Source organism: Egretta garzetta, unplaced genomic scaffold (assembly GCF_000687185.1).
Source record: "Egretta garzetta isolate BGI_Z169 unplaced genomic scaffold, ASM68718v1 scaffold299, whole genome shotgun sequence".
NCBI lineage: Eukaryota > Metazoa > Chordata > Aves > Pelecaniformes > Ardeidae > Egretta > Egretta garzetta.
Window position 1 is genome coordinate 811,839 of NW_009260696.1, and position 24,420 is coordinate 836,258.

General features: G+C 38.8%; 1 protein-coding gene across 1 annotated transcript in view; it reads right to left on the bottom strand.

Annotated features, from left to right (window-relative positions):
• Positions 1 to 24,420, bottom strand: part of GNA12 (G protein subunit alpha 12) — a gene marked incomplete at its 5' end in the record, with an annotated part of 27,007 nt that continues 2,587 nt past the window's right edge. The window contains 2 exon segments of the mRNA XM_035901368.1: positions 1 to 3,257; positions 4,263 to 4,313. Of these exon segments, the coding sequence (XP_035757261.1) occupies positions 2,700 to 3,257; positions 4,263 to 4,313 (609 nt within the window).

Below are 24,420 nucleotides of genomic sequence, written 5' to 3' on the forward strand. Positions count from 1 at the left end.
ATGCTTGACTTTTGCAAGAAGAGTTTCCCCATCTTGGGTTCCTGGTGTGAACCACCACTATCAAAGTTCAACAGAACACAGAGCCAAACTACTGATTTTCATCCAGTCTGCAGTATCACACTTAGACCCATTTTATCCATAATGGGCCTGAGGTGATCAAACTGGTTCCCTAAAACTCTGATTTAGCGTGCAAAACTGCTTTATCATACAAAAAAAAATTGCTTGAGAGATCAATATGAGATATCTCATGCCATTTCTTTTTCAGGTGCAGATTAAGTTACTTAAAATGTAAGTTGCATTATTAGCTCTGTTCAGAGTTTTAAATCCATAACGTGACTAAGGATACAAAATCATGGATGAGCATGAAGAGAAAAACAGAACAGGAAATTCCATGCTATGCTTCCCAGGTAAAACTACAGTAGATTCAGACATAAAACTGAGGTAATTCTTGAGAAAAAATACAGTTGAAAGGGAATGTTTAACTCACTTGAGAAAACAAGCATAATATTAACCCATCCAGAAAACTCAGTGAAAGAATAAAGCTCAAAGCAAACTAGGAAATAAAGTCAAGTCAGCTTTGAAGTTAGGTCAGCCCACAACTGCCTCCTCTTTCCCAGTGTCTTGTGTGAAGTGGAAACCACTACTCCACTCCAAGAACTCCAAAAATCTTTGAAAGCTTTGAGAAGTCTTAGTCTTCACCCAAACAAGCTTAGAGAAACAAACCTTATATGACAAGTAAACTTGTTTGCATCACTTCATGTTGAAACATTTACCTTTTCAAATGTAATAATCTTAAGAGTTTCCCCCCATCTGAATATTAATCACATAACACTTCTCCCCTTCAAGGTTAAAAATGAATAAATATTTAAAAGGCAGAGTTGGTCCTGGCAAAAATAAGACTTGTTACAAGGAAGCTAATTCCTGTTTAAGCTTGCTCAAATTTAAGATATATTTTCCCATCTGCAACTTTTCACTTGCTTCTTACCTCGATACTGTGCGCATTACATAGCACTGACACAGCCACATCGTTTCCACTCTAAAGCCTGCACAAAGAAAGCCAAAAGACTGCTACATTAGGAAACTACACAAAAATACTGATTTGAACATCTGCAAGCTTCAGAGGGGAAGAAAGATTCCACATTTTATCCAAATTAACATGAAAGGACAACAACCACATTTCCCATGGGATTACCAGCTGAAGTAAAACGTTGCTTGTTTTGAGATGCCATTACAGTCTCAAAGGGGATAAGAACTCCAGGGAATCTGCTGACTTTTTTTACGGGTACAAACAGCCCTTCAGGTTTTATTCTTGGATAAAAACTATGACAAAAATTGCACAGTAAACTATGTTTGAAAGTTACCTAAAGGATAGCACTACAACGCTGATTTAAAAGGCAGATCTTCAGTTTGTCCATGTACCCCACTGTAGTAGAAAAGATCAGATATGTCTGCACACAAAAAAGGCACCTGACAGTTATAGTTACACAGATTGAGACAGCTAGGAAATTAACAGTTCATGTCAACATTATTCATAGCCTCTTGCAATTTTACACACAAACCATTGCCTAAAATGGGCAACTCCAAACTTGACTGTACTCAGAATTACAATGTGCATTAGTATAGGGTAGAGATCCCATTAAGACACAAATTAAAGGCTAATTTCACAGCAAGGTCTTGCTGTCCAAACACATCAGTGCAGCTGTAAAACTGGGGTCTCTAGGGTGCTCGGTCTTCCTATAAGGTCAGCTGTTGGGAACTAATCAAGCAGCTGCTGTACTACCAAAACCTTTGCTTAAGAGTTTAATCAGCTTTCAAACTTTTGAATATAGATAAAGCCCTGTCTCACAAGATACTGAACCTTCACAAATACTGCCAACTGTGGGTGTGAGAACAGTGCTGAATTCCCATGAAGTATAACTCAGTTGAGCACCCACTGTCCAGATACATGGTCAGGTGCTCTAGCACAGGCTGCTTCACCAAGGACATCAGTTTTCCCATGATGTAATACCCTTCACACATAGTGCAAAATAAACCCTTCTCCATATCAGCGAGGCCTTAACTTCCCATCCATTTTACTCCAACACTGGTTTCCTTATACAGTTTTAGACTTTTGCCTCACAAGACTCATGCAAAACCTTCAGTCAAGAGCTGTGCATCCACCTTGATAAGCGGATTCCAGACCCTTGACAAAGCTGAACACGCACACAAGATCTGGGTGTATTCCTAAGGGTTAAGAACAGCACTTCCATTAATGTTCTCCAATACAGCTGCCAATCTCATTACACTTAATTAGTCTGATTGATTCAGCACCTCCAAACTACAAAAAAGGCAGTTTGTACAACTAGTGTCTCTGAAAAATGAGCATATTCATTTAAAACATGTCTTTCATACACGGTTTGTCAGAGATTTCTTTTTTCTAAGAAGGCAGAAGGTGGTTGTGTTATTCAGCATTCCAAACTAGGTACAGAACCTACAATGGCCATGTTTCAGTAGTGTTTCTAGTCAAAATGATTCAGTAGCTAACATCAACATTTGACTCCTTCGGCCTATAGCTCCTCTGTTTGGACTGGCTAGTTTACAGCATTCCTGAGCCAAGTAATTAGCATGGGTCCTACACCACATGCAAGGGCCATAAAGAAAGGATAAAAACTTTGATCTAACCCTCTGGCAAACTTCAACAGAACATGGGCTGCTCTCCTTCACTGCAACATAATATCCTTCAGATTCTCTTGAAGGATCGTGTCCTTCACAGCATGAAACACAAAGCGGATGTTTTCAGTGTCTAAACCAGTGAAGAGCGGCTTACTACGGTTTCTCCTCTTTCTGTCAAAGCACTGCACGAGATAACGTTGAACATCTTCTAGCCTGTGAGGGTCGCCTTTGAAGTCCGAGAAATACTTCTTAATGCTGACAGTCTTTACTTTCTCTACAAGAAGATCCATCTTATTGAGGAATAGGATAATAGAAACATTAAAGAAAAGCTTGTTATTGACTATTGTCTCAAAGATATTCATGGACTCTACAAGTCTATTTGTGCGCCTGTCTTCCATGAGAACCTGATCATATTCACTGGAGGAGACCATAAACAAAATTGAAGTTATTCCATCAAAGCACTGGAACCACTTTTGACGCTGAGATCTCTGTCCACCTACATCCACCATCTTGAAAGGTATTTTTTTAATGATGAAATCATGCTCTACTATCCCCTTGGTGGCTTTTCTAGCCAGCAAAATATCTTGTTTGCTGGGGAAATAATTCTGTAAAAGAAAAGAGAAAAGTGTCAAAAGAGTCCTTCAAAAATGCTGGCTAATGCCAGAATACTGAAGCAATGGAGGGCAGGGGAAGGGGGGAATCAACAAGAGCCATGTTTTTTTAGTAATCAAGTGAAGAATGAATACTCAACTTTAAAATAATGGACTGTTGACTGTTTATCTCAACATATCTGTAAACAGCTACAGAAGATCCTGGGACATGCGAGAATAAAAATATAGGACCAATTCACTTGTTCACATTTTATCCTTCAGGCCTCCCATCTTCAGGCTGAAGTCTGTTTTATCATTATGAAATTCTTAGCCAAGTGTTATTGCCATTTAGATAGCGTTCAGTAAAGCAGATCTCCAAGTCATCACTGAAAGGATATTTTTTTAAATCTAGTTTTTCACAGTTCAGTATTCTTACAAAGGACATCTTGCAAGCTTTAGTGGAAATGCTTCTTCCAGGTTTACAGTCCATCACCAGTGAGTACGGCAACACATTCTACTGCAAGTTGTGGCCCAGCTCACTGCTGTAGAGATCTGTTCTTCAGAAGCTTATCACTGTTACTATTTAAGAAAATCATCTCCCTTCCTTCTCCTCCAAGTCTCCTGACAGATGTTTTCATTACTGATTTTGAATCCTACAAGTGCTACTAATTTTTTTTTATTTGGTAATTTTTCATTCTGCTACCTTAAGAAGCACCAGCCATCAGTTTATCACAAAAAGTGAATGAGATTCAGAGAAGGACTGATAAAAGAAAATATGTGCATAAATAAAACGTCCATAAACAATATTTGTTGTCTGTCAAAAAAAAATTGAATAAATACTAAGCTTCAGTTTAATAAGGGTGGAGTTTACTATTTCTAGAGTAAAGAACTTTGAAGTTACTTAATGCATTATTATAAAAAAGCCACCAAAACCAAATCAAAAAACATTAATCATAGCACACCCAGGCTTCCATTGTCTCTTTAAGCTGTTTTGGTTCAGAAAGGGAAGGTATGTCTTACCAGCTGACCAATCCGATCCAGGTTATCCAGGAAGTATTTCACCGATTCACCCTGTGGAGAAGGAAAGAGACGGGAACTAAGCTTGTTTCTAGGATAGCAAATCCAACGGCGTTTTCACTTTCCAACACACGCCAAGGTCTAACATAGCAGATCACATGTGGAAGCTTGGACAACATCCTGATATGCTTCAGGAGCTGGAACAATAGGAGTCCTGCATAGCTTAATTCACGTAAACTGCTGATAATGAAATAGAGCTGCCATCATATACTACTGACACGTAGGTGAGGTAGAATTTCTTCAGAAACAATTCTCTATTAGTTCTAGAAAAATCAAAGTTGAGTAGAGATCTGAATAAATGTCTAAAGCTATCTAGTAAATCTTTACAATGAAAAGGAAGTGTTATTAAAGTCAGTCCTTTGCTTGGGCTTGAAGAATTAGATTTTTTTCCCTTTGTATGATGAATGCAGTTAACTGACACTGGGTGGGAGTAAAAGTGAAACGCATTTATTAGAAGCCAATGTGTTGAGTTTAAAATTTGTAACAGTGAACAAAAGCATATCCTGGACTGGTTGGCATATCTTTACAAAAGTGAAAGATTTAAGTCACCCACAATTTGTGACAATTTAAGCTAGACTTGCTGTCAAAAAAAAAAAAAAGGAACATTCTGAAGGACTTTCTTTTCTACAGATAGTTTCCCTTCTAGGCTCAAGGGTTTTAATAACAGATTTGCTGATCTTGTACAAAATCCTTTAGCAGTTATATTGAGAACAATATAGGCAACACTTACAAAGAAAATTTATTTTTGTGTGAAAATATGTAAGAGATTGTGGTGGTTTTTTTTTTTTAATTTTTAAATAAGCTTGCTCGTGTATCACACACAAATCAAGGGCCACTTCCCATTACTGGATACTAGAAGCCCTACACATACTTCTTAGAAGTAATAAAATTGTTTCCAAATAGATGCAGACTTTACTTCTGGAGTGAAACCATCTTTGGCAGAAGCCCATTCTCCTTCAAACCCTTCCGCTTCATTTCTTCAATGAAATGAAGATGATCTGTTCAGTAAGAAAGCATTCTTCATCATTTAGGATGTGTCTTGCAGTTGTAGCCATGTCATAAGAGTGATAAAATAGAAAATCCTGCTACTTTTTTCATAATTTTAGGCAGCAAAATACATTATATATATCACAGATCAGGGCCGTGCCAGTAATGACCAAACTGACAGTGAGTGCCCTCACCAAGTTACTAACTCAGAATGAGAACATTCTCAAAATATCATCTCAGATTCCAAAGCAATATAAATTCTTAAACCATACGTTCTCCTCTACACCATAGGCCTGAGACAGCAGAATAAAATTATTCCCCTCCAGTACAACTGTAAACAGATGCCACTACAACAGTTCATTCTGAAGAATTAGACTGGAGACCAGAGGATTCAGCGTACTGCACAAGTACATACTTTCAACATAAGGCACAGACAGAAAGGAGCTGTAACTGACTTCCTAACATTTAAAACTGGCAGTGTCTTTTTTATAAAGGAGAAAGAACATGCATATTTGCAAAAAGCTACCATGTACCACAAAAGACTTACAGTGGATCACCAGCACTTTTGGGGGGAAGTTTCCAAAGAACAATTGCTCTAAGAGCTTCCTTACAATCATGAATTTTCATAAGGTGAAAGTAATTTCCTGTATTTTTTGGCACTCTGTTGGATCAGAAGAGATATCACAGGCTGCATGAATAAGAGAAAAGGTCTTCCTGTACAGCATTACTCATATTTAGGAGATGGGACAGCCCAAAAAGAAAAGGTCACTGAAGCTATAAAGAAACACAAACCCCTTCTCTATTGTCCTTTGTCCTGCACAATGCCTTTAGACATGCAACAAGTCTGCAAACAGGCCACCTCCGATACAACTTGTTCCTATTTTCTACCCAGTTGCTTTAAGAGTCCTCGCCTTGTCCGTGTACCCTCCCACGCTGGGAGCAGGACACAGCTGCGCGCACGTAAGCTGCTGGGACATACAAGCAAGGTTACCTGATTTACAGCTCATGTCTCCCCCATTTCCTGCCCCACACATCAATCAGTTTAACATTTTGCACATTTATAAGGTGGTAAGAAAATCTGATTATGAAAAACACACACGTTCATTTCTGCAGTGATTTAGGGAAACTAGACTTCTCTGGTTTCTTAATTGCAATGTTACGAAGAGCTGTTTAAGCCAAATTCCTTCTGAGAAATTGTAAGCAGTAACTGCAGAACACTTGGATAGCTGAGTAACCAAGTCAGGTTGCTGGAACAGGTGGGAACACCGTATGCACAGTCTGACGGATCTGAAGATGTCTGAATATGCTCTTCTAGCACAGAATTCACAGACATCCAGTGCTTAAGTGAAAATATCTGTTTCCAGTCAAAACAACAAATCCCTGACAAGCTCCAGAGGGTTTGAAGTTAAAAGCTCAAAACATGAAAGCACACAAACCTGAAGGGAGAAAAAAAAAAACCAACCCAAAACAACCCCACACCAAAACAACCAGTCCAAGCCCACACCACACACTCAACCCCCCCTACTTTAAAGTTGGTTCCCTGAGTAAGTCCTGTGTTGTTGCCCATGGAAGTGTGGATTCAATTCCTGCTCCAAAGACTTCAATAACCTCGCTCTACATCTTAGTCTGATTCATAGAAAAGTTGGTTGCTTCTGGGAAGCATGTGGAGTATTTAAGTTCATCAAGCAGGCAGCACAGAACAACTGCAGACAGCACCAACCATCTTGATGAATAACTTGTAATTTATTTAAATGAGGAAAATATGGAAACTCCAGGTGTTAGGATTGTTTTGTATTAGTGTTTTTGTTTTCTATTAGTATTTTTCATCAGACCAAGTTTATTAACTGAACATTCATTTAGCTTTTCATTTTTTCCTTGTCATCCAGGGGAAATAAATAGCAACATTAATTAGATCTAGAAGTTAAGTTCATTTAGCTTTCTATCAAGCTGCACTCAAATGCAATCTTGAATTCCATCAATGAAGTATTATTTATGCAAAGCCATCTCATGCTTTGGGTATTATACACACATACAAACATACTTTTGTGTGTGTGTGTATATATACACACACATGTATGTATAGAAAAAACCACACAAAAAGAGTTTGAATTGTTCATCAAGGTACGTTTTCCATTCAAGGCAAATTAGTATCAAAACCAGAAAGTATCAGCTGCCCCTCTAATGTTGAACTATTTTTTTCTCTTGAAGACACTGGCCATATACAAGCTGGTTTGGCTTTTTCAGTGCAAATCTTCAAGTTTCCCTGAAGTCAGCTAGCCACTCAACTACATTCAAAAGCTGGCTCAGCACTTCAAATGCTCTCCTTTTCCAGATCTTAGCCAGTTATTCCTGGTGTACTAGCATGACATCTTATAGAAGTGGCAGCTAATATTTGCAACCGATTCATCAGATACTAAAAATATCTTTATGCAGATTGAAGACTTCAGTCTTAATAGTTCTAGTGAAAAAATTGTCTTTCAAACATGGCAATCTATTTTGAACTATGCTTGCAAGCAGCAAAATAGAAATGGAAGCCAAAGCTATTTATACTAATTATACTATATTTAAATACCTAAAGATAACCACATCATGGTGTGATCACGTAAAAAACAAACAAAAAAAAGGGGTCCAGGTCAGATGTGTCAATGTTTTACAGGCTGGTGTGTCAAGAAAAGCCATGGCAGCTCAAGAAACTTCCCCAGATCAACTACATTCATAGATTCTTGAGCTTCTGTCTTTTCAGATTTGAAAAGACTCAAATCTGCTTGTGTTTCCCTGTTGATAGACTATTTCCTTTAAAAAAAAAAAAAGACTCTAACAATATTCATAAATATTCTTAAAAACTGAAAGACGTCATTTCAGTTCAACCCATGTGGTACTTGGACACAAAGCACCATTCTGTCACAGTCACAGCAGAATGCATCACTTAAGCAGATCTGTACTGACATTTATTCTTTTTAACAGACAGTATATTTCACATTTTGAAAGTTGTATCAAGAAAGTCTGAGATGACAATCATCTATGTTACTGTTGATACAAACCAGCCAGCTTTTTTTTTTTTCTTCCCCTCTCCTTGATAATCAGTCAAGATGTCAAAATGCTGTCTCCCATCCATGCCCTGTGTTTTCTGGGGCCAGGGGGCAGAATGACCTCTGAGTTATGAATTTTACGTAATTCAGATACTCCTTTTTAGTACACAAGAGCACAGTATAGACCATAAGTCTTCCTTAACTTCTTGCTCACCATATAAGAGTTACCACAAACGCTTGGATGATTCATTCTCTCACTGCTAATCTTTTCTCCCTCTGCAATACATATCCTCTGAGTAACAGTTTTGCCAACTGGGACCAAGTGAAGGAGTAAGAGATGCTGTTCCCATTGTTCAGTAGGATGAGTCACTGCACATCTGGGAACTGAGGGAATGAAGAAACACAAACAGAAGGCCTAAAATGAGCCCACAAGTTCCACAATGCAGCATCACTATTGGATTTTTTATTTTTAATTATTATTTTATTAAACTGCCCTATCTGCAATATGAAGTTTAGTGAAGCCAGAGAAAATGGTATTATTTGCTTAAAAAACTGATTGGTGGTGAAGAAAGGGAGAAAAGGTAACATGTAAACATATATTCTTACTCCCTGTAATAGTGCTCTAAAGCTCTTTTGTATCCTAGATTATTTTGAACACAGCATTCTCAAGGGGCAAAAGATACAAAATTAAGAATATATAGAATAAAATAGAATAAATATTTCTTACTATATGAATGTCATCTTAACATTAGCGCCAAATAAGTTACCATGAAAAGAACTAATTGAATTTAACATCTCTGTCCCTGCAGGCTAGGTTCATAGCACATAAGAAATCTCCCTAAAGAAATATTACAACTAATCTGGCATTGCTTCCTTTGCCGTTGATAGCCTCATTGCAAAAAGCAAGCAGAACACACTTGGGTAGAGTTCCCAAGCAGTATTCATTTCACGAAAATAAATGCACAACAGATCGTATGTAGATTGCTTTAAAACACCCACAGAAACTCAGTAATAAGAAATGTTCTGCAACGCTAGAAGTTATGAATTTGTCACTTTAACCCTCAGCCAGTTATTCGAAGTGGCAGTTGGTCAGATCACAAATGACAGTGAAATATCCTATTGTCCAGTTCCCTAAAATACAGGCTCATTTCAAACTTTTCCTTCTGAAAAGCAGTTCCTCTAAATTTTGCTCTGAACTAGGACTTGAAAAGGGACCCTCTGTTCCAAATTGGCTTTTTTCCTTTCCTTGTCCCAAGGCCTTTTTGACATAATATTAATTTAGCCCTTCCTGATCATTCTGGCTCTAGCTGCTAAATTTAGAGTGCACAATTTAAGGTAGACCTGTCCGTCTTAGCTTGTTTCAGATGACGAATTAAACCACATAGGAAGGAAATGTTGTACTTGAAGGAAGCATCTAATACAGGTCTAACAAGTTTCCCACAAATTCACAAAACACATGGACAAGCACACACTGTAAGTAACTACCACAAACTGCAGCTGAATCTTCAAGGCAAAAGTGACAGTAACCCAAATAAAAGGACAGTGGTGTTTGTATCCCACCCTCCATTCAGGAGCTGCAAAACCTTCAGCAGCAGCACTGAGAAATTGAGGAAATCCAGGAGAGCCCATACAGAAGTTCGGGAACCTCCCAGCCTTTAACCTCCGAGATCTCAGATACACAAATGGGATGGACTTAAAACATTCACGCATAATTTCATCCAAAGTTGGCCTGTTCCATTACGACTGCCAGAGACACATACTGACAGAACATGATGCTAACGCTACTGTCAATGCTAACTTGCAAGTGAAATCATAGTTTTTCCGATAAATACCGAGACCTCATTTTTTCCAAGTTTCCTGGGATGTCAATCACCTGTTGATTGTAAGGGGTTCGAATGTTACAATTCCAGATGTTTTATAAAAACAAGATATCCAAAGCAGAGGCCCAAGTAAAGAGCAAGGTTACGAGCACAGAAGTGGGATAAAACAACCAGGAGACTAGCATTTGAGAATGTCAGAGACATTAGATCAGCCAAGTTTTTAGGTACTGAGATTAGAGCCCCAAATGCTTTTCTTAGCAAGACCTACTGGCCACAAGAAGCAGGTTACCATCCTGCCACCATAATACATATATCCTTTGGAAGTGAGCACATAGACACAGCTCCAGGTTCCACACCCTGCTTTTGTCCAATGGAAGTCTAGTCTTTTACAAACCCTGAAGACCCAGGGTTAAAATTCTCATGAGGGGCAACTATAAACAAACAACTCCCCCTCCCAAAACCTGCAGGCTCTTCCAACAGATTATTTCTAAATCTGCACTTCTATTCAGCCTCTCTGGTAACAGGGCATGGATTTACTCCAGCCAAAAGTGTGTTCTCTTCTCTGTGACAACTGATGAATTAAGTATTATTTTCCAAGAAGAGAAGCAAGTCTGTGCTTGTTAAGAATTCGCTCAGAAGGATGCTGAAGTAACCTAAATTCCCCCGATTTGCTGATGCCCATTCCACACCACAATTCTGTTCTACAGATAGTCTGTATCCTGTCTGGGCACTGAAATTTATTGACACAAGACAAACATTAATTTTTCATTCAATCACCAGTTGCAAGGCAGAGACTTCTTTGTATTTTAGCCATACAGAATTCTACCTATCAAATCTCTCTAGTGTTATTTAACTTCCTCCTTAACAAGAGACTGAGCTACTGGCTCCCATCCAGCAACTCCAGTGCTTATCCAAGTTGCTTGCTATCTGTACCCTACAAACATACCAACTACAAAAAGTACCATTTAGTTCCAAACTGCTTCTAGAAGATCTCTTCTTTCTACTGCCTAGTCATACAGTGTAGGTATCAGATGTTAAAGTTGGAAAATATTTTTAAAAATTCATTCTTTGTCAGCTCAGTACAAACAGGCAATGCAAAAATCTCCTTGTCCAAGCCAAGATGGCTTTCTATAAACTGACCCTACATGACACACCGGCCAAAGTGTATGCTTTACAGCACATGGATTAAAAAAAACAAAGGTGATACCTATTTATTTCTTTCTTCCAAAAAAGTCTAGGCTAATCTGAGCTCCCACACCAGTGATAAGATTTGTGGATCCCTGTGACTGAGCGAAATTCTAGCCTTACAGTTAAGAAACCTTCTTTAACAGGAGCAGAGTTCTTGTGGTGAAGGGCAACTCCTGCACGTGTTAGATTTTCCCCACAATTGAATACAGCAACTCTTTGTAGAAGTGCTGCAAAGAAAAAAAAGTTACATTTTTTCCTGAAATTCTAGGTGTTCCTACATCAACAGGATGCAGAGGGGATAAATTACGCTTGATACTATGTTAACATTCTGTCCTTTTGTTCTCAAATACTAACACTAGCAACAGTGCCTCACGGAGGAAAGGAATTTTCTGTTAAGAGACTAAGGCAGGCTCATCCTACACTATAAGCTTCAAGAAACGTTAACAGAAATCCCTGTAATTTTGATTTTACTCCTACTTACTGCCTCTTCATCACTGCTATTTCTGCTTCACAGATTTGCAATGACTGGAAGAAAAGCAGGTGCAAACAGCACAGAAAACAGTACTGGCCACAAACAAAACACAAAGATGAACAGCGCAATACTAAAGGGTTAAATTTTTTTTACATTCTAGAAAAATCCTTAATCAGACAGACTTGCACGTTAGCTACAGTGATTTAGCATTTCCTAGCCTTCACTGGCTAGCAGCTAGCAAGATTCAAGGAGTAGATGTGAAGGGATATATACCCAATTCATGTGGAAGAATCACGGTTATGTTTAAACCAAAAAAAGTCCAATTCCTGTATCCAACATCAGCAGCATGCCCAGCTCACACACATTCATCCTGGCACGAGAGGACGACAGACCTAGTCATAAGCATCCCATGAAAGGATTCCTTCCTGTTTCCCTGCCAACTGTCTAAGTGAATACATTGTCTGAAATTGCTGCCAGAACCCTTTCATCTCGAACACAGGAGGTTCTCCGTGAAGTTGAACTAGCGCACACCAGCTCAACTTCTCATTCCAAGCACAGTCAGCTAAAATGCACGAGAGAAGGCAGCTGAAAGCAACAACCTTGCCACAGTTAAAAGAAAGTCCTGAGCTGTACATGGAGGGGTGGATCCAAGACTCTGCCCAGTCACTAGCAAATTAACCCATTTATTCTCAGTGGGCAGCCGCCATGCAAAAATGGGCATTTCCAACTAACATATCAGAGTTTAGAAGCAACTGGATGTTTTTACAAATCACCAAGAACAATCACGTTATTGATGACCCTAGTCCCATGCTTTGTTTTCAGCAGCTGAGTATGCAAACCTGAAGCTTGCTTTGTTTACAGAAGGTATCTGCAGAACTAGAATAGACATTGACAAAAAAATTACGTTATGAATTAATCTAGTCAGCAGTGCTGACTATCTGATCAAGACTAAATCACAAGTTTACCAGTGAGTTTCCCTTTCAAATCTTATCAGATCAAGGGACGGGAAATAAATATCTCAGATCTTGTGGCCTGAAAAAACAGCTAACACCAGCCATGAGAGAATGTTGAGCTTGGACTTTTCCATGGCAGGTGGCCAGCTGGAAAGCTAAGCAACTTGAATGCATTTGCAACAGACATAACCTTGAGTATCTTGCAGAACAATGCTTCCTACTCCACTTATACATCAAAGCATTTGTTGCGGAGTGGCCTAATGCTCCACTTTCTGTGGCAACATCAGCTCAGACATGTTTTACTGACATTTGTCTATGCCTTTGTTAAATGGTGACTATAAGGATTGGAAGGAGTCATTTAACCCTCCCATTTATTAAAAATTTCTTTTATAAAAGATTTTCTGATTTTGTCTGTATGTACACAGCCAAGATATTTTTAGATATGATGTAGACTAAAATGACGGTCTTGCAGGATTCAGAAAGCTAGGTTTTAGACAGAAATCTGACTGAGGCAAAATGCAATTTAAATCTTAGTTGCACTCAGGTGTGCTATTTAACAGTGATTCCTATAATACAACTGTGTAGGCAATAGAGTGCAGAAAAAAAAATTCCACCTTGCTTACATTACTCTGAAGTTCTTCACCATGCCCATTACCTCAGCACTCAGCAGGGTCAACTGCAGAGAACAAGGCTTGCAAGTCTGAGGGATTCCTCAAGCCAGTTTCCATGTCTGATTTTCAAAAGAATAATTTTCCCTAGTAAAAAATAAACTTCTCCTTTTTCAGTAATAGCTTGGTATTTGTTAATTCTGGGAGACTGACCATCTTTGAACTACGAAGGGCACCATTTTTGCCAGCTGTTACTATGCTTGTTTTTCCAGTGACTTCTCAAATCAGTAGAATTTCACAACATATAGTAGCTTGCTCTCAGCACCGAGAAGCTACTCACCATCTCGTGTTCCCCCACTTAAACTGAGATCGATATTGCCTTCTACAAAGTCTGACCTTTACATGCACCTGTAAATCCCCTAGATCACCAGTGATCAAGTTGTCTCATGTCATATGCCAAGAAGGTTTATTTCATTAGTTCACAGCCATACTTTGGGTCTGTGAGAGAGCGTTTCACCCAAGAAGTTACTGCCCTCCCTATAACCTCATCTCTCCTGCTCCAGTGCTAGTGACAGCATCACATGTTGAGTCCAGCAGATGAGTGATAGCGAACCTCAACCAACCTTTGGTCATCTGAAATAAACTTCAGTTTCCATTCACAATCAAGTCATGTTTTCTCTGTCATCTGATTAATAGTCATTATCTCAAAACACTTTTTATGTATTTACATCCAGTCACGACATATCAGTTATTTAAAATATTTTTTCCCCTACTGAAGATTGTTTTGGCATGAGGAGAAGGGGAAGTTCTTCCAAATCTGCACTTAAACCTTAGCACTACTGACACTTCAGTATGAAGATTTCCAGGAACCTAAACTTCTTTTACTTCCATTTCAGAATTCGTTCTCTTTCGAAGCATTCAGGATTGCTTTTCCTGCATTTTTCACTTCAACCCATCTTACAACACAACTCACCATCATTACTTCCACTTATGAAACCAAAATTGGAATGGATTTACCAGAGATGAAAATTAAAGCTGTTCAGGTACTGATGCACTAAAGGCTCAAGCATCCCTGCGCAAAGACTCACATGGGGTTGGTAACTGCACGAACAACAGCTGTATTAATGTGCAACTCCATCCTAGTTTCATGTGCATCTACAACAGACTCCTTTGACACAGTCCTCAATCACTGTAAAGCTATTATCTTGAAGCTCAGGCTTATTAGAAATGACATACCATGGAGGTAAAAAGCCCACAAGTAATGTTGAAGTCTTGTATCAAACAGAAAGCTTCATTTTTATTCACCCTCATGTGCATCTGCTTCATACAATTTAAGCACTATAAGCATCTGAAAACAAAATTAAAGATGAAGTAAGTGACTTAGCTTCCATCCTTCAGGCCTCATCTACACCTGTAAATTAATCAAGCCACAGTGGAAACTGAAGTAGGTTTAACAATCTTCTAGAAGCTGTTGAGCTGACTAGCCTATAAAAAACCACCTTAATTAAAGCCCTGGTAACATCCTACTGAACTGCAGAGAAGGAAACAGTCCAGCCACGCGGACAGCCATCTGAACTCCTTGCAACCTAGAATGCAAGTACTGGACTGGGAGAAAGAAGACAGAGAAAGAGGATATAGTAGGTGGTTCTTTTGCCTCCTGCCCACATCTAACATCATTATGACCAGACTGAAACTAGATGGATCACAGTGTTAAATATGCAGAATTCAGAAGTGTAATTAAATGGGAGAGAGTTCCATCAATGAACCACTATTTTTTAAGTTTGAGATTTTACTGAGTTTTCCAAAGTAGAATTAAGTGAGTATCAAGGAAAGCAAGTCAAATTAAGAGGCTTTGGGGGCGGGGTGGAGAGCAGACCTTCTAAGGACAAACACCAACAGTTTGTTCAGGAATAAAGCCAAGTGAAGCACAAGTCTGCCACAGTCTGAACTGCAGGAGTTTGTGTTGTATACAGAGGAGACATTTGAAAGGTGTCAATAAATTACTTCTCAGAGCAACATGTTTTCCACTTTCTCAAACAGAAAATCTTGCATGATGTTTCCAAGAAGTATTCCTCCCCTCCCCCAAATACTAAGTCAATAATAGAGCAAAATAGGTTTACTCCACAGAGCTGCTTTATGTATAGCTGCAAACTAATGAGAAGGTAGAGACCATGCCGCCTTCGGCCTTTGTAATAGAAAGCCTTCTCAGCTAGGGCAAGTTCAGAAAAAGGAGAAGCAGTGTTGAGCTAACCTTACTCTTCTCCTTTGAGAAGACAACAGCTCTGCTCCTTCCATTAGTGTTCAATTATCAGCTGGTCACTTTGTGGAACCTCAAGAGATTTTCTGGAACAGTATCACATTCAGATGCATCCTTAAGTCATCTAATCGATAAACACCTCCACTGTTGCAAAGCTACCATTTCACATAAGCTCAGAAGTCAAATACTGTGTCTCTTCCTTCCCTCCGCTCATGACCTCCTTCTCTACACTTAATACCTGTGATCAGTCTGCAAACACTTCAGATACTCTGGTAACTTGGAACACAAACATTTTAAAAGGTAACTGCATCCTCGAGGTACAAGCATCTTATTTTAGCATCAGGAAAGATTGAGGAAGGAAAGGAACCATTGCTAGGGTAAAGGATCAACAAGATAAAGACACTGCCATCTTTCCTTGGCAAGCACCAGGTTAAGGTGACTCGTGTTCGCTTGCAATGGCAGCTGCTTGTTCCTTCACCAACACCACAGCATGTCACTGTCTCAGCTGTGCTTACAGTCAGTCACAGGGTTGCACTCTGCCTCAGATGAGCTTCCCAACTTACAGCAGAGCTTCCAAAAAAACAGTTGTGCCAACATAAGCAAGAGTATAGCAGAAACCACCATTTCCTATTGCTCACTGTGATTACTCTATCACAGAACTACAGCTCAAGTTAAGTTCTATCCTTGCACAACACACTGAATACAACACTCGATGTTTTAAGGCAGAGCAGACTTGTTAAGGAGCAGGAGAAGATAACAGAAGAAAACTACAATCTTTTCAAGAAATCATTGCAAAAGGATCAAGACTTGGATAGCTAGCAAGAATACAACATAGCCAACTGAGCGAGTTATCGCTCCCTATCCTACCTGCATTTTCCTTTTCAGCTTTCTGCCAGGTCCTATCTTTCAAAGGACATAGGCTCATTAAACGTAATTAATTCACTGTCAGTATGACAAGTTAAGAACAACTTCTAATATCTGTTCTCTTTCAAGTATAAAAATCCAGGAGATATGCCAGTATGACTTCCTCATAAAAACACAGCTAGTTTTTAATATTTTGCATATTTGTTCCTCTGTGCTTGTTACTTGTTCTCAATCATACATAGCTAATTACAAACTGGGATATTCAGGAACATCCAAAAGCATTCATTACCCATTATCCTATTAAATTCAGTGGCCCCTTTGAAAAATCCAAGCCTTAACTTCTAACTTTTTCCTCAAGGGAACGTTTTAGAGAACCTGGAAAGATGCAGAGATCACCCTTGCTTGCTTTCCTGATTTCTAGGTGGAGAGGACAAGGTCCAGTACCAGTAAGAAAGAAAGCTGAATTACTACAGAGAACATACAAATGAGGTGCAAAAGGCTGACTTGTAAAACTGGAACTTTCTGAAGTGCATTGTCAGCACTGCTTTTCCGAGCACAGAGCAAGCCATGTCAGGGAGATGGGCTTAACAAAACCATTCACCTCTTCTTCTGCAGTGCCTTTTTTTCCACCTAATTTCCTGAAAACAGCCAAGGGGTCAGAAAACCGATAACACAGTGCACAGAATGCAGCAGGAGCCCTCTCCTTCTACACAGCCACACCAGTCCTTGTCAGAGCTTGAAAAAGTGCACGTAGCTTTAATATACCAAAAACTTCAAAAGCCTGTATCAGCGGAATACAAATGTAAGAGTCTCCATTTTGGCTGTATCTGAGACTGAAGGGTTGAAACCAGTCTGACAAGTGGAGCCCTTCCACTAGAAACAATGTTCTTTGATTGTTTTTAGACTTCATTGTAGACAGGTAAATATTAACATATATGTCTCTGCATAATGCAGGTATTTTGTTGTAACTAGAATAAAGTTGTCCTCAAGTGCTATGAAAGTTTTAACCTATGCATATGCTCATTACTTAATATATGAGCTCTCTCCTGTTTCAACCAAATTTCAGTAGGAACTGTTCATTAGATTCCCTTAGTCATACAAAGGGAGCGCCTTTAAATGCACTTAACTTGCTCAGATTTCTGGAACACATTCTTATTACTGCAAATCTCTACTGAGATACTAGTTGCCAATTTTTGAAGTTTCTTGAATTATTGAGATCCATTAGAAACTTTCTGAATATGGAAATTAAACAGCATAATCAAAAGCTAAAGGCTGCTCACTGGGTTGTGTTTGTCTCTGCCCAGAACTTTCCTGCACACTAGGAAGGGATAAAGAGATTACTCCAGTGGTTTTTAGCTGCAGTTGGGTACTGGCTCAGAAAGCCTGAACTGAAAGTTTCCTTCCTTGTTTCTCACAGCATGTGCCAGCATTTCTTGATGGGAATGCAAAGATTAATTACAGCTGTACTTGCTCTGAACAAATCCTTATATTCAATACAGTCCTGCAAGACTTAGAGTAGCACTAATTAGGGCTTAGAACAATAATTCTGCAAAGACAGACATACTGAGTATTTTTTGTAATTATTTTATGCATACTAAAATTAAAGCTTCTTTCCAGAAGCAGGGTGGCATTTATTCTCAAGAGTTGGGAGCCAAAAGGACTTTTTCAGTCTAAGAACATAAGATTTTGTGTTTCAGTTCTGTTGCTGAAGGTAGGACTTCAAATTGTAACTGCCACCACACGCATACAGAGGCAAGGATGAGTACAGTATTTATTCTGTAACTCTTCTGGGACACCCAGTTCTCTAATGGGCTCAAGAGCTCAGAGGTAAAGACAAAAAAGTTTGTTCTTAATAAAATACACAAGTAAAAAGAAACCTTTTAACCAGAAAAACAGCAATCATTAGGCAAAATGCAAATTGTCACAATGAATTTTCAACATGAGAGATGTATCTATGAAGTTGTTCCTCTCGTTCACCTTAACCACACCAAAAATACAGTCAAGATTTATTGTCATCCAAGAGCCAAAAGCAAAAACTCCTACAGGCAGCCTTAGACAGTATCATAAAAATATAAGATTTTTTTAATCTACCTCCAAGAACCTAGAAGTTAAAAAGTAAGACCATACAAAGTCTGAATTTCAACCTTTTGGTATCCACAAATAGCAGGGCATTAATGAAGTGCATAAATGCACTGCACATTTAACAGACTTCAGAGGTGATTTTGCCCTAGGTTTTTGATCTTTAAATAAAAAAAGGAAAAAGTGTAGAGTGCCGGGAATTCACTATACAGAGTACTAGAACAGCCAGTAGCACAGCTCTCTTTATTCAGCCTCTGTCTCAGTTCCCATATGGTAGGCATATCAATTTCTTGTTATCCACTTATTTATTATGTATGATCTGCTCATTACTTTCCAACTTATCCTCCCAATTCCGTGCAGGCTACATTTCATCCAGCTGTTGCATTTTGTCATAACCTAAGGCCAGGAGCAATACACAGCAGATATCCTTTTATTTTTCCACAGAGTATTTAGTACAGAGGGCTTTTATCTTTGGTTGAGACTTCAGGTAGGTACTGTAACAGATTGCTATTCTCTAACACTTTTCCATTTGCACTGCTTTGAAAAGGTCATAATTCATGACCTTTCTGGTTCTTGTAATTTCCCTCCAATAGCAGAAAGTATTTAAGAACAGCTAATAACAGTTTTACCCATCACAGCTTCCTATGGATGGTCCTGCTTGAGAGAATGGCTTCTCTCACTGAGAAAAGATATTGCTCAAGCAGATTTTGCTAGAGTTCAAAGTGATTTGCAGTGTAAAGTGATTTATGACCTTTAAGTCTTTAAATGGTTTTGAATCCAGCCTACTTTAAATGCAAATTCTTCTCACTTCTTCCTCAGTGGCACTTAAAGCAAAATTGAGATTATCAAGTGAAGCATTCCTTGGTATAGGTGACAGACAATGTGTTACGAAGGCATCCTCAACTCTGCCTCCTGCTCCAGCTTCATCCTGAATTGGAACCTCAGTGACTGTCAAGACACACTAGCACTGGTACAGCCAAACACCATGCTGCTCAAGGAGTTCTGGTGGCAGCAGGCTCACTAAGATAACTCATTTAAGCATTTAGTTTTAGAATACTGCAAATACAATAGGAGACTGAGCATCTAACTTCCGTGGATGCAAATGGACAACATATACAGTATTAGGCAACATCCACAGAATTTTGTCCAAAGATTGGTTTCCAGCTGCAATTTGCTTTATGTTACCTCTCAGTTTTTAGTAAAACCCAAACTGTAACTCAATAACTCTCACCTCCTTTAACAAAATGCCACTTTTGTTTGAGTGTTCTTACTCAAGACTTTGATCTAAGAAAAATTTCCTATTTGGTCTTAGAGACAGGATTAGAAGACAGGGAGTCCAACTGCTAATCTCTCCTACTACAGACCAGCCACAATGCTTTGCAGTATTACACTTAATCAATTAACTTCTTTTGCTGTACAAGATGAGTCAAACTCTATAACTTGACCGTAAATTTTTGAAGTCTTGGGATTAGAGGACAGAACTAGAATTAAGAATTTAAATCTGGACCTCTGGTATTTAATTGCCACAATACTGGCATAAAACCTTGCTTCAATATATAACTGAAGAGGAACATCTCCGTAATTCACACTGCTGTATGAGTCCAGAGCAGGATATTATTCAAGTTGCATAGATAAGGTCTGCAAATTAACGATCTTTTAAGTTAATATGACATCTTATGTCAGATTAAGCCACTGTTTCAGAATTCTAACATAACAAAATCAAATTGTAGTAGACTATTACTGTTGTTTTTATAACAACAAACAAATGGTAAATTTAAGGGAAGGCTTAGGTTATATAGCACTAGCATTCCTTAAGTGCAATAGCTAAATTCAAACAGGCCCATTTACCATCCACAGCTTCATAATTAGTGTTAAAAAAATAATCATGTAACATTGTTAGATAGAGATGTACTTGACTTTCAGGACTAACACTGCGTAATTACAAAATAGCAAGGCTCAAAAGAGCAAACATGAGTTTCTGGTTTGTAGCACTACTGTCAATGCATTGTTTTTAAAAAAAAAATTCTGGGTCAGAGTGGTATGTCCCATCCAGATCTACATCACTTTCCCAGCAATAATTTAGTTTCACAGGAATTCTGCAACCCAGAAACACCCAAGCAAAGCTCGTAAGTAATTTGGCAAAGAGTTGCTGCCTAGTCCCAATTACGTGTATTAAATGGTAACAAGATTTCCCATGCTGGCACTTTGAACCATGTGGCTATTTCCTTTGTACACCTCACCAGCATTGGTCAAGCCCCAGTGGATTTCCCTGATGAAATGCGTGAGTTTCACAGCTCGGGTGGGGGAGTGGGGGGAAATCATCCTTACAGAATAAGCAACATTCATAGCCTCTTGTGTAAGCTCATATTCAGACTGTACTTCGCAAAAAGAAGAGCTCATTTTTGTGTTATGGCCAACTGTATAAGCTGGAGTTGATTTGACACTCGGCATTTCCTCAAGAGGAAGCACATTAGCAAGTGCAGTATGTCGATACCAGGCACTAGTAGTGCTGCATTTCGGTGCTGGGGCAGATATGCTGAAAGAAGAGTAAAGTGCTTAGAAATGTGCTTTTAAGGCTAACTCTACTCTGCCCTTGCATCTTAAAGAAAAACAATCAGTTCAAGAAATCTCTACTTAAGTATACTGAAGAATTCTGACAAAATAGAGCCTAGTCCTGTAGACTTCATTTAAGATGACACTTCAACAGTCACTTACTCCTCACGTCAAGTCAGTACTTTGCTTTGCTGCCCAACTTCTCAATTCACTTGGCTTACAGAGGCAGTCAAATGCTGCCACATAACCTCCATATGCTACAGCAGCTGGTATACAGCCTAACTCCTGATCATCTTACATTACTGCCATACCTAGTATTTCTGTACCAAAACAAAGCCATTTAAGCAACAGTTTGTCCACTCTGTATCCAGCATCTGTGGGAATGACCAGTGCCTCACCTCCATACCACCAAAACCACACAGCTGGCTGCCTACAAGGCTTTGAAGCCATCAGCTCCTTGCATAAGGAGGATGCAGCAACAAAGCTATACAAACACAAGGAGCAGGCTGTTCACTGTGCAGTATTTCCAGCACACTATCTGTTCTGGCAGGCATAATTTAACCACTTTGATTTATTTCAAGTGTCTGCTTGGAGGAAAAAAACAGTTAATTCATAGGGGAGTGACTCTGTGTCCCATTACAAATATCCCCAAACCCTCACACCTCAAGACACCCAAAGAATGGTGAATCAATATAAAAAACCCAGTCTTTTAAACATTTTCCAGAGTCTTCCCACATCCAAGGCTTCAGAGGCTTTTAGTATTTGAAGTATTACTGGAAGTGTTCCATACAATTCCCTCTGCAGAGATCTAAAAATAGCTATGGACACAGTAGTAAGTTTTTGTCTATATTTGCAAGCCCCTTACTTCCCTCTCAGGGACCACTACTTCCCATTAATGCTGACGTTTTGTTTTCTTTTAAAATGAGTTATTAAAATATTAGAAATATTTCAACAGTGCAGTGAACATCAATAACAACACATCAATAACAACAATTAAATTGATACTCTAGTGATGGATCATTAATATATTCTATATGTTAAGAATAATTGCATTAAAACAGATGACTTCTGCAGCCTCCTTGGGTGGCCATGCTCTTTTCTCTGTCAAGAAGGGTGAGTATCTGTAAGCACAAGTCATAAGCTAGTCTGGCTGCGTGTGAATAACTTGCTTTAACTGCAAATAGGCTTTGGAGTTCAGAGTAAATAGCCCCATCAATCCTGAACAGATGAGAATGACTCATACCACAGGAGAAGTTCGAGAACTCTTGAAATATATACGTTACATGCTAGAAAGACTTGGTATTTTGAAGGGAAGCAGAAACAATCATTCAAATATCGATACTGCTTTGACAAAGAGTAGTTTGGATGGAGATTTAAAAAAAAAAATAAATCAAAAAACATTGTACATGTTCAAAAAACCTGATGTCAATTTTGCTTTAAGAATCGATGAAGCCAGATGACAGCCTTGGCAGATCTGCTCATTGTTAGCTTAAGCTCTGTAACAGTGCTAGCACACAATATATATCTGTTCTGATCATGACAAAAGTATTGTTTTCTTGCCTGACAAGCCCTGTTTGTCCCATCTTTACTCATGATGACATGAAGCATGCCAAGCCACAAGGAGTCAAATAAGTAGCTAACCTTGCTTCAGATTTTGTTTGTTCTGGACACATTAAACCAGAAGTGAATGGCTTCTCACATTCTCCCACTAGAGAGACCAGGAAGGAATAAAAACACGCCAGCAAAACGAAAATCATCTGACAAAAGCAATTCCTGTTGACCTTAGTCTCCATGATTTATGACACAAAAGGAAACATCATTTATGGGTGCAAAAAAGCTTGCAGATTATTATAGATGCACCTGAACTCCCAAGTATACCCAAATACTTGTTATGAGGCTCAAACTGAAGCAGCTTCCACCCTTTCAGCTAAATCATAATTGAAGTCCCAAGGTCCCTTCTCCAAGGAAGCCATTCAAAATAGAATTTGTCTCCACCTGCTGGCAAAGAAGAATTAACACCCAGTTGCTCAAACTACCACAAGCAACCTCAAAAGAACAAATGTTACAGGACATTGAGACACATGATAAATGTATTCCTTTCTAGCATACAGACAGAAAATGGGGTGGGATAATGAGGGCAAGGGAGAAGAGAGAAGAATCACATACTGATTACAAAGGAATTCCTATTCTAGTAGTTAAAAAAGGAGGACATAGACGTGACAATGTAGCCAAACATACAATGAAGCTTTTGTCCCTAAACTACTTGGCTTGCATACAAGGAACAGAGGAACTTGGGTCAGTGGGGGAAGAGCGAGAGGCTGATGTTTGTGAAAAGAAAGTGAAATTGGTTAGTCTGCTTTAAGACAGTGAAGAAAAAAAAGAAAAAAGCACCCTGCTATTGTAGAATCCACCCACTCACTTCTGAAAGGCTCAAAGACCCAGGCAGGGATTTACAGCCAGCAATTCTAGGCACTGAATATGAAGCAGAAAACACTCAAATGCCCAGAGGCAGCTTCTGTGGTCCCAGAGAAGAAGCTTTCAGACTGCATGAGGTTATGGTCAGAGCCATTTTCTTTCAACAAGTTTGCTGCTGCTGAGTCAGTCATTAAGCTTAGCATTACAGACCATAGGAAGACACCTGTACGCTGCAATTTTCAGCTCTAGTTAACCAACCAACATGTTTTACTCTATTTTTAAACAAAGTCACACAACTTCCTGGAGAAATCGAGAGTTCAAAAGCAGATCAATATAATCCTGTGGCTTAGAAGCCAAAATAATAATAAAAAAAAGAGCTGGTGTTCAGTTGACTATAAGACCAGGGTGAAGAAAATGCAAGTGCTGAGCAAGGTTGTTATTTCAAACATTGCCAAGAAGCATTCAGAAAGACCATAGCAACGTAAAGCTTCAAAACTTTGGTGATGATTTTACAACTACTATAAAGGTAAGACATTCAGTTCAAACCAAGCATATTCCATTTAATAGCTCACTTACACTAAGCAAGCAAAGGAGTGCTGATGCAGAGGTTTTCTTTAGCCTTGGTTAAAATCAGTTCAGAAAAGATTTATTTTCTCAGAGTCCACTATATCTGGCTTCTATTTATTTACATGAGTCTATATCCAGCAAGGGTTTAAACTAAATGAAGGTATGGGTTTATACACATCATATGAATTATAAATAAGGCATCTCCTTAAACCACCTGCTTTCTTTAGAAAGTCAGGCAGTTTTAAACTTTTTTTTTTTTAAAGGAGTTGTATTGCTGCTGTTCCCCATATACTCAGGGAATCAGACTTC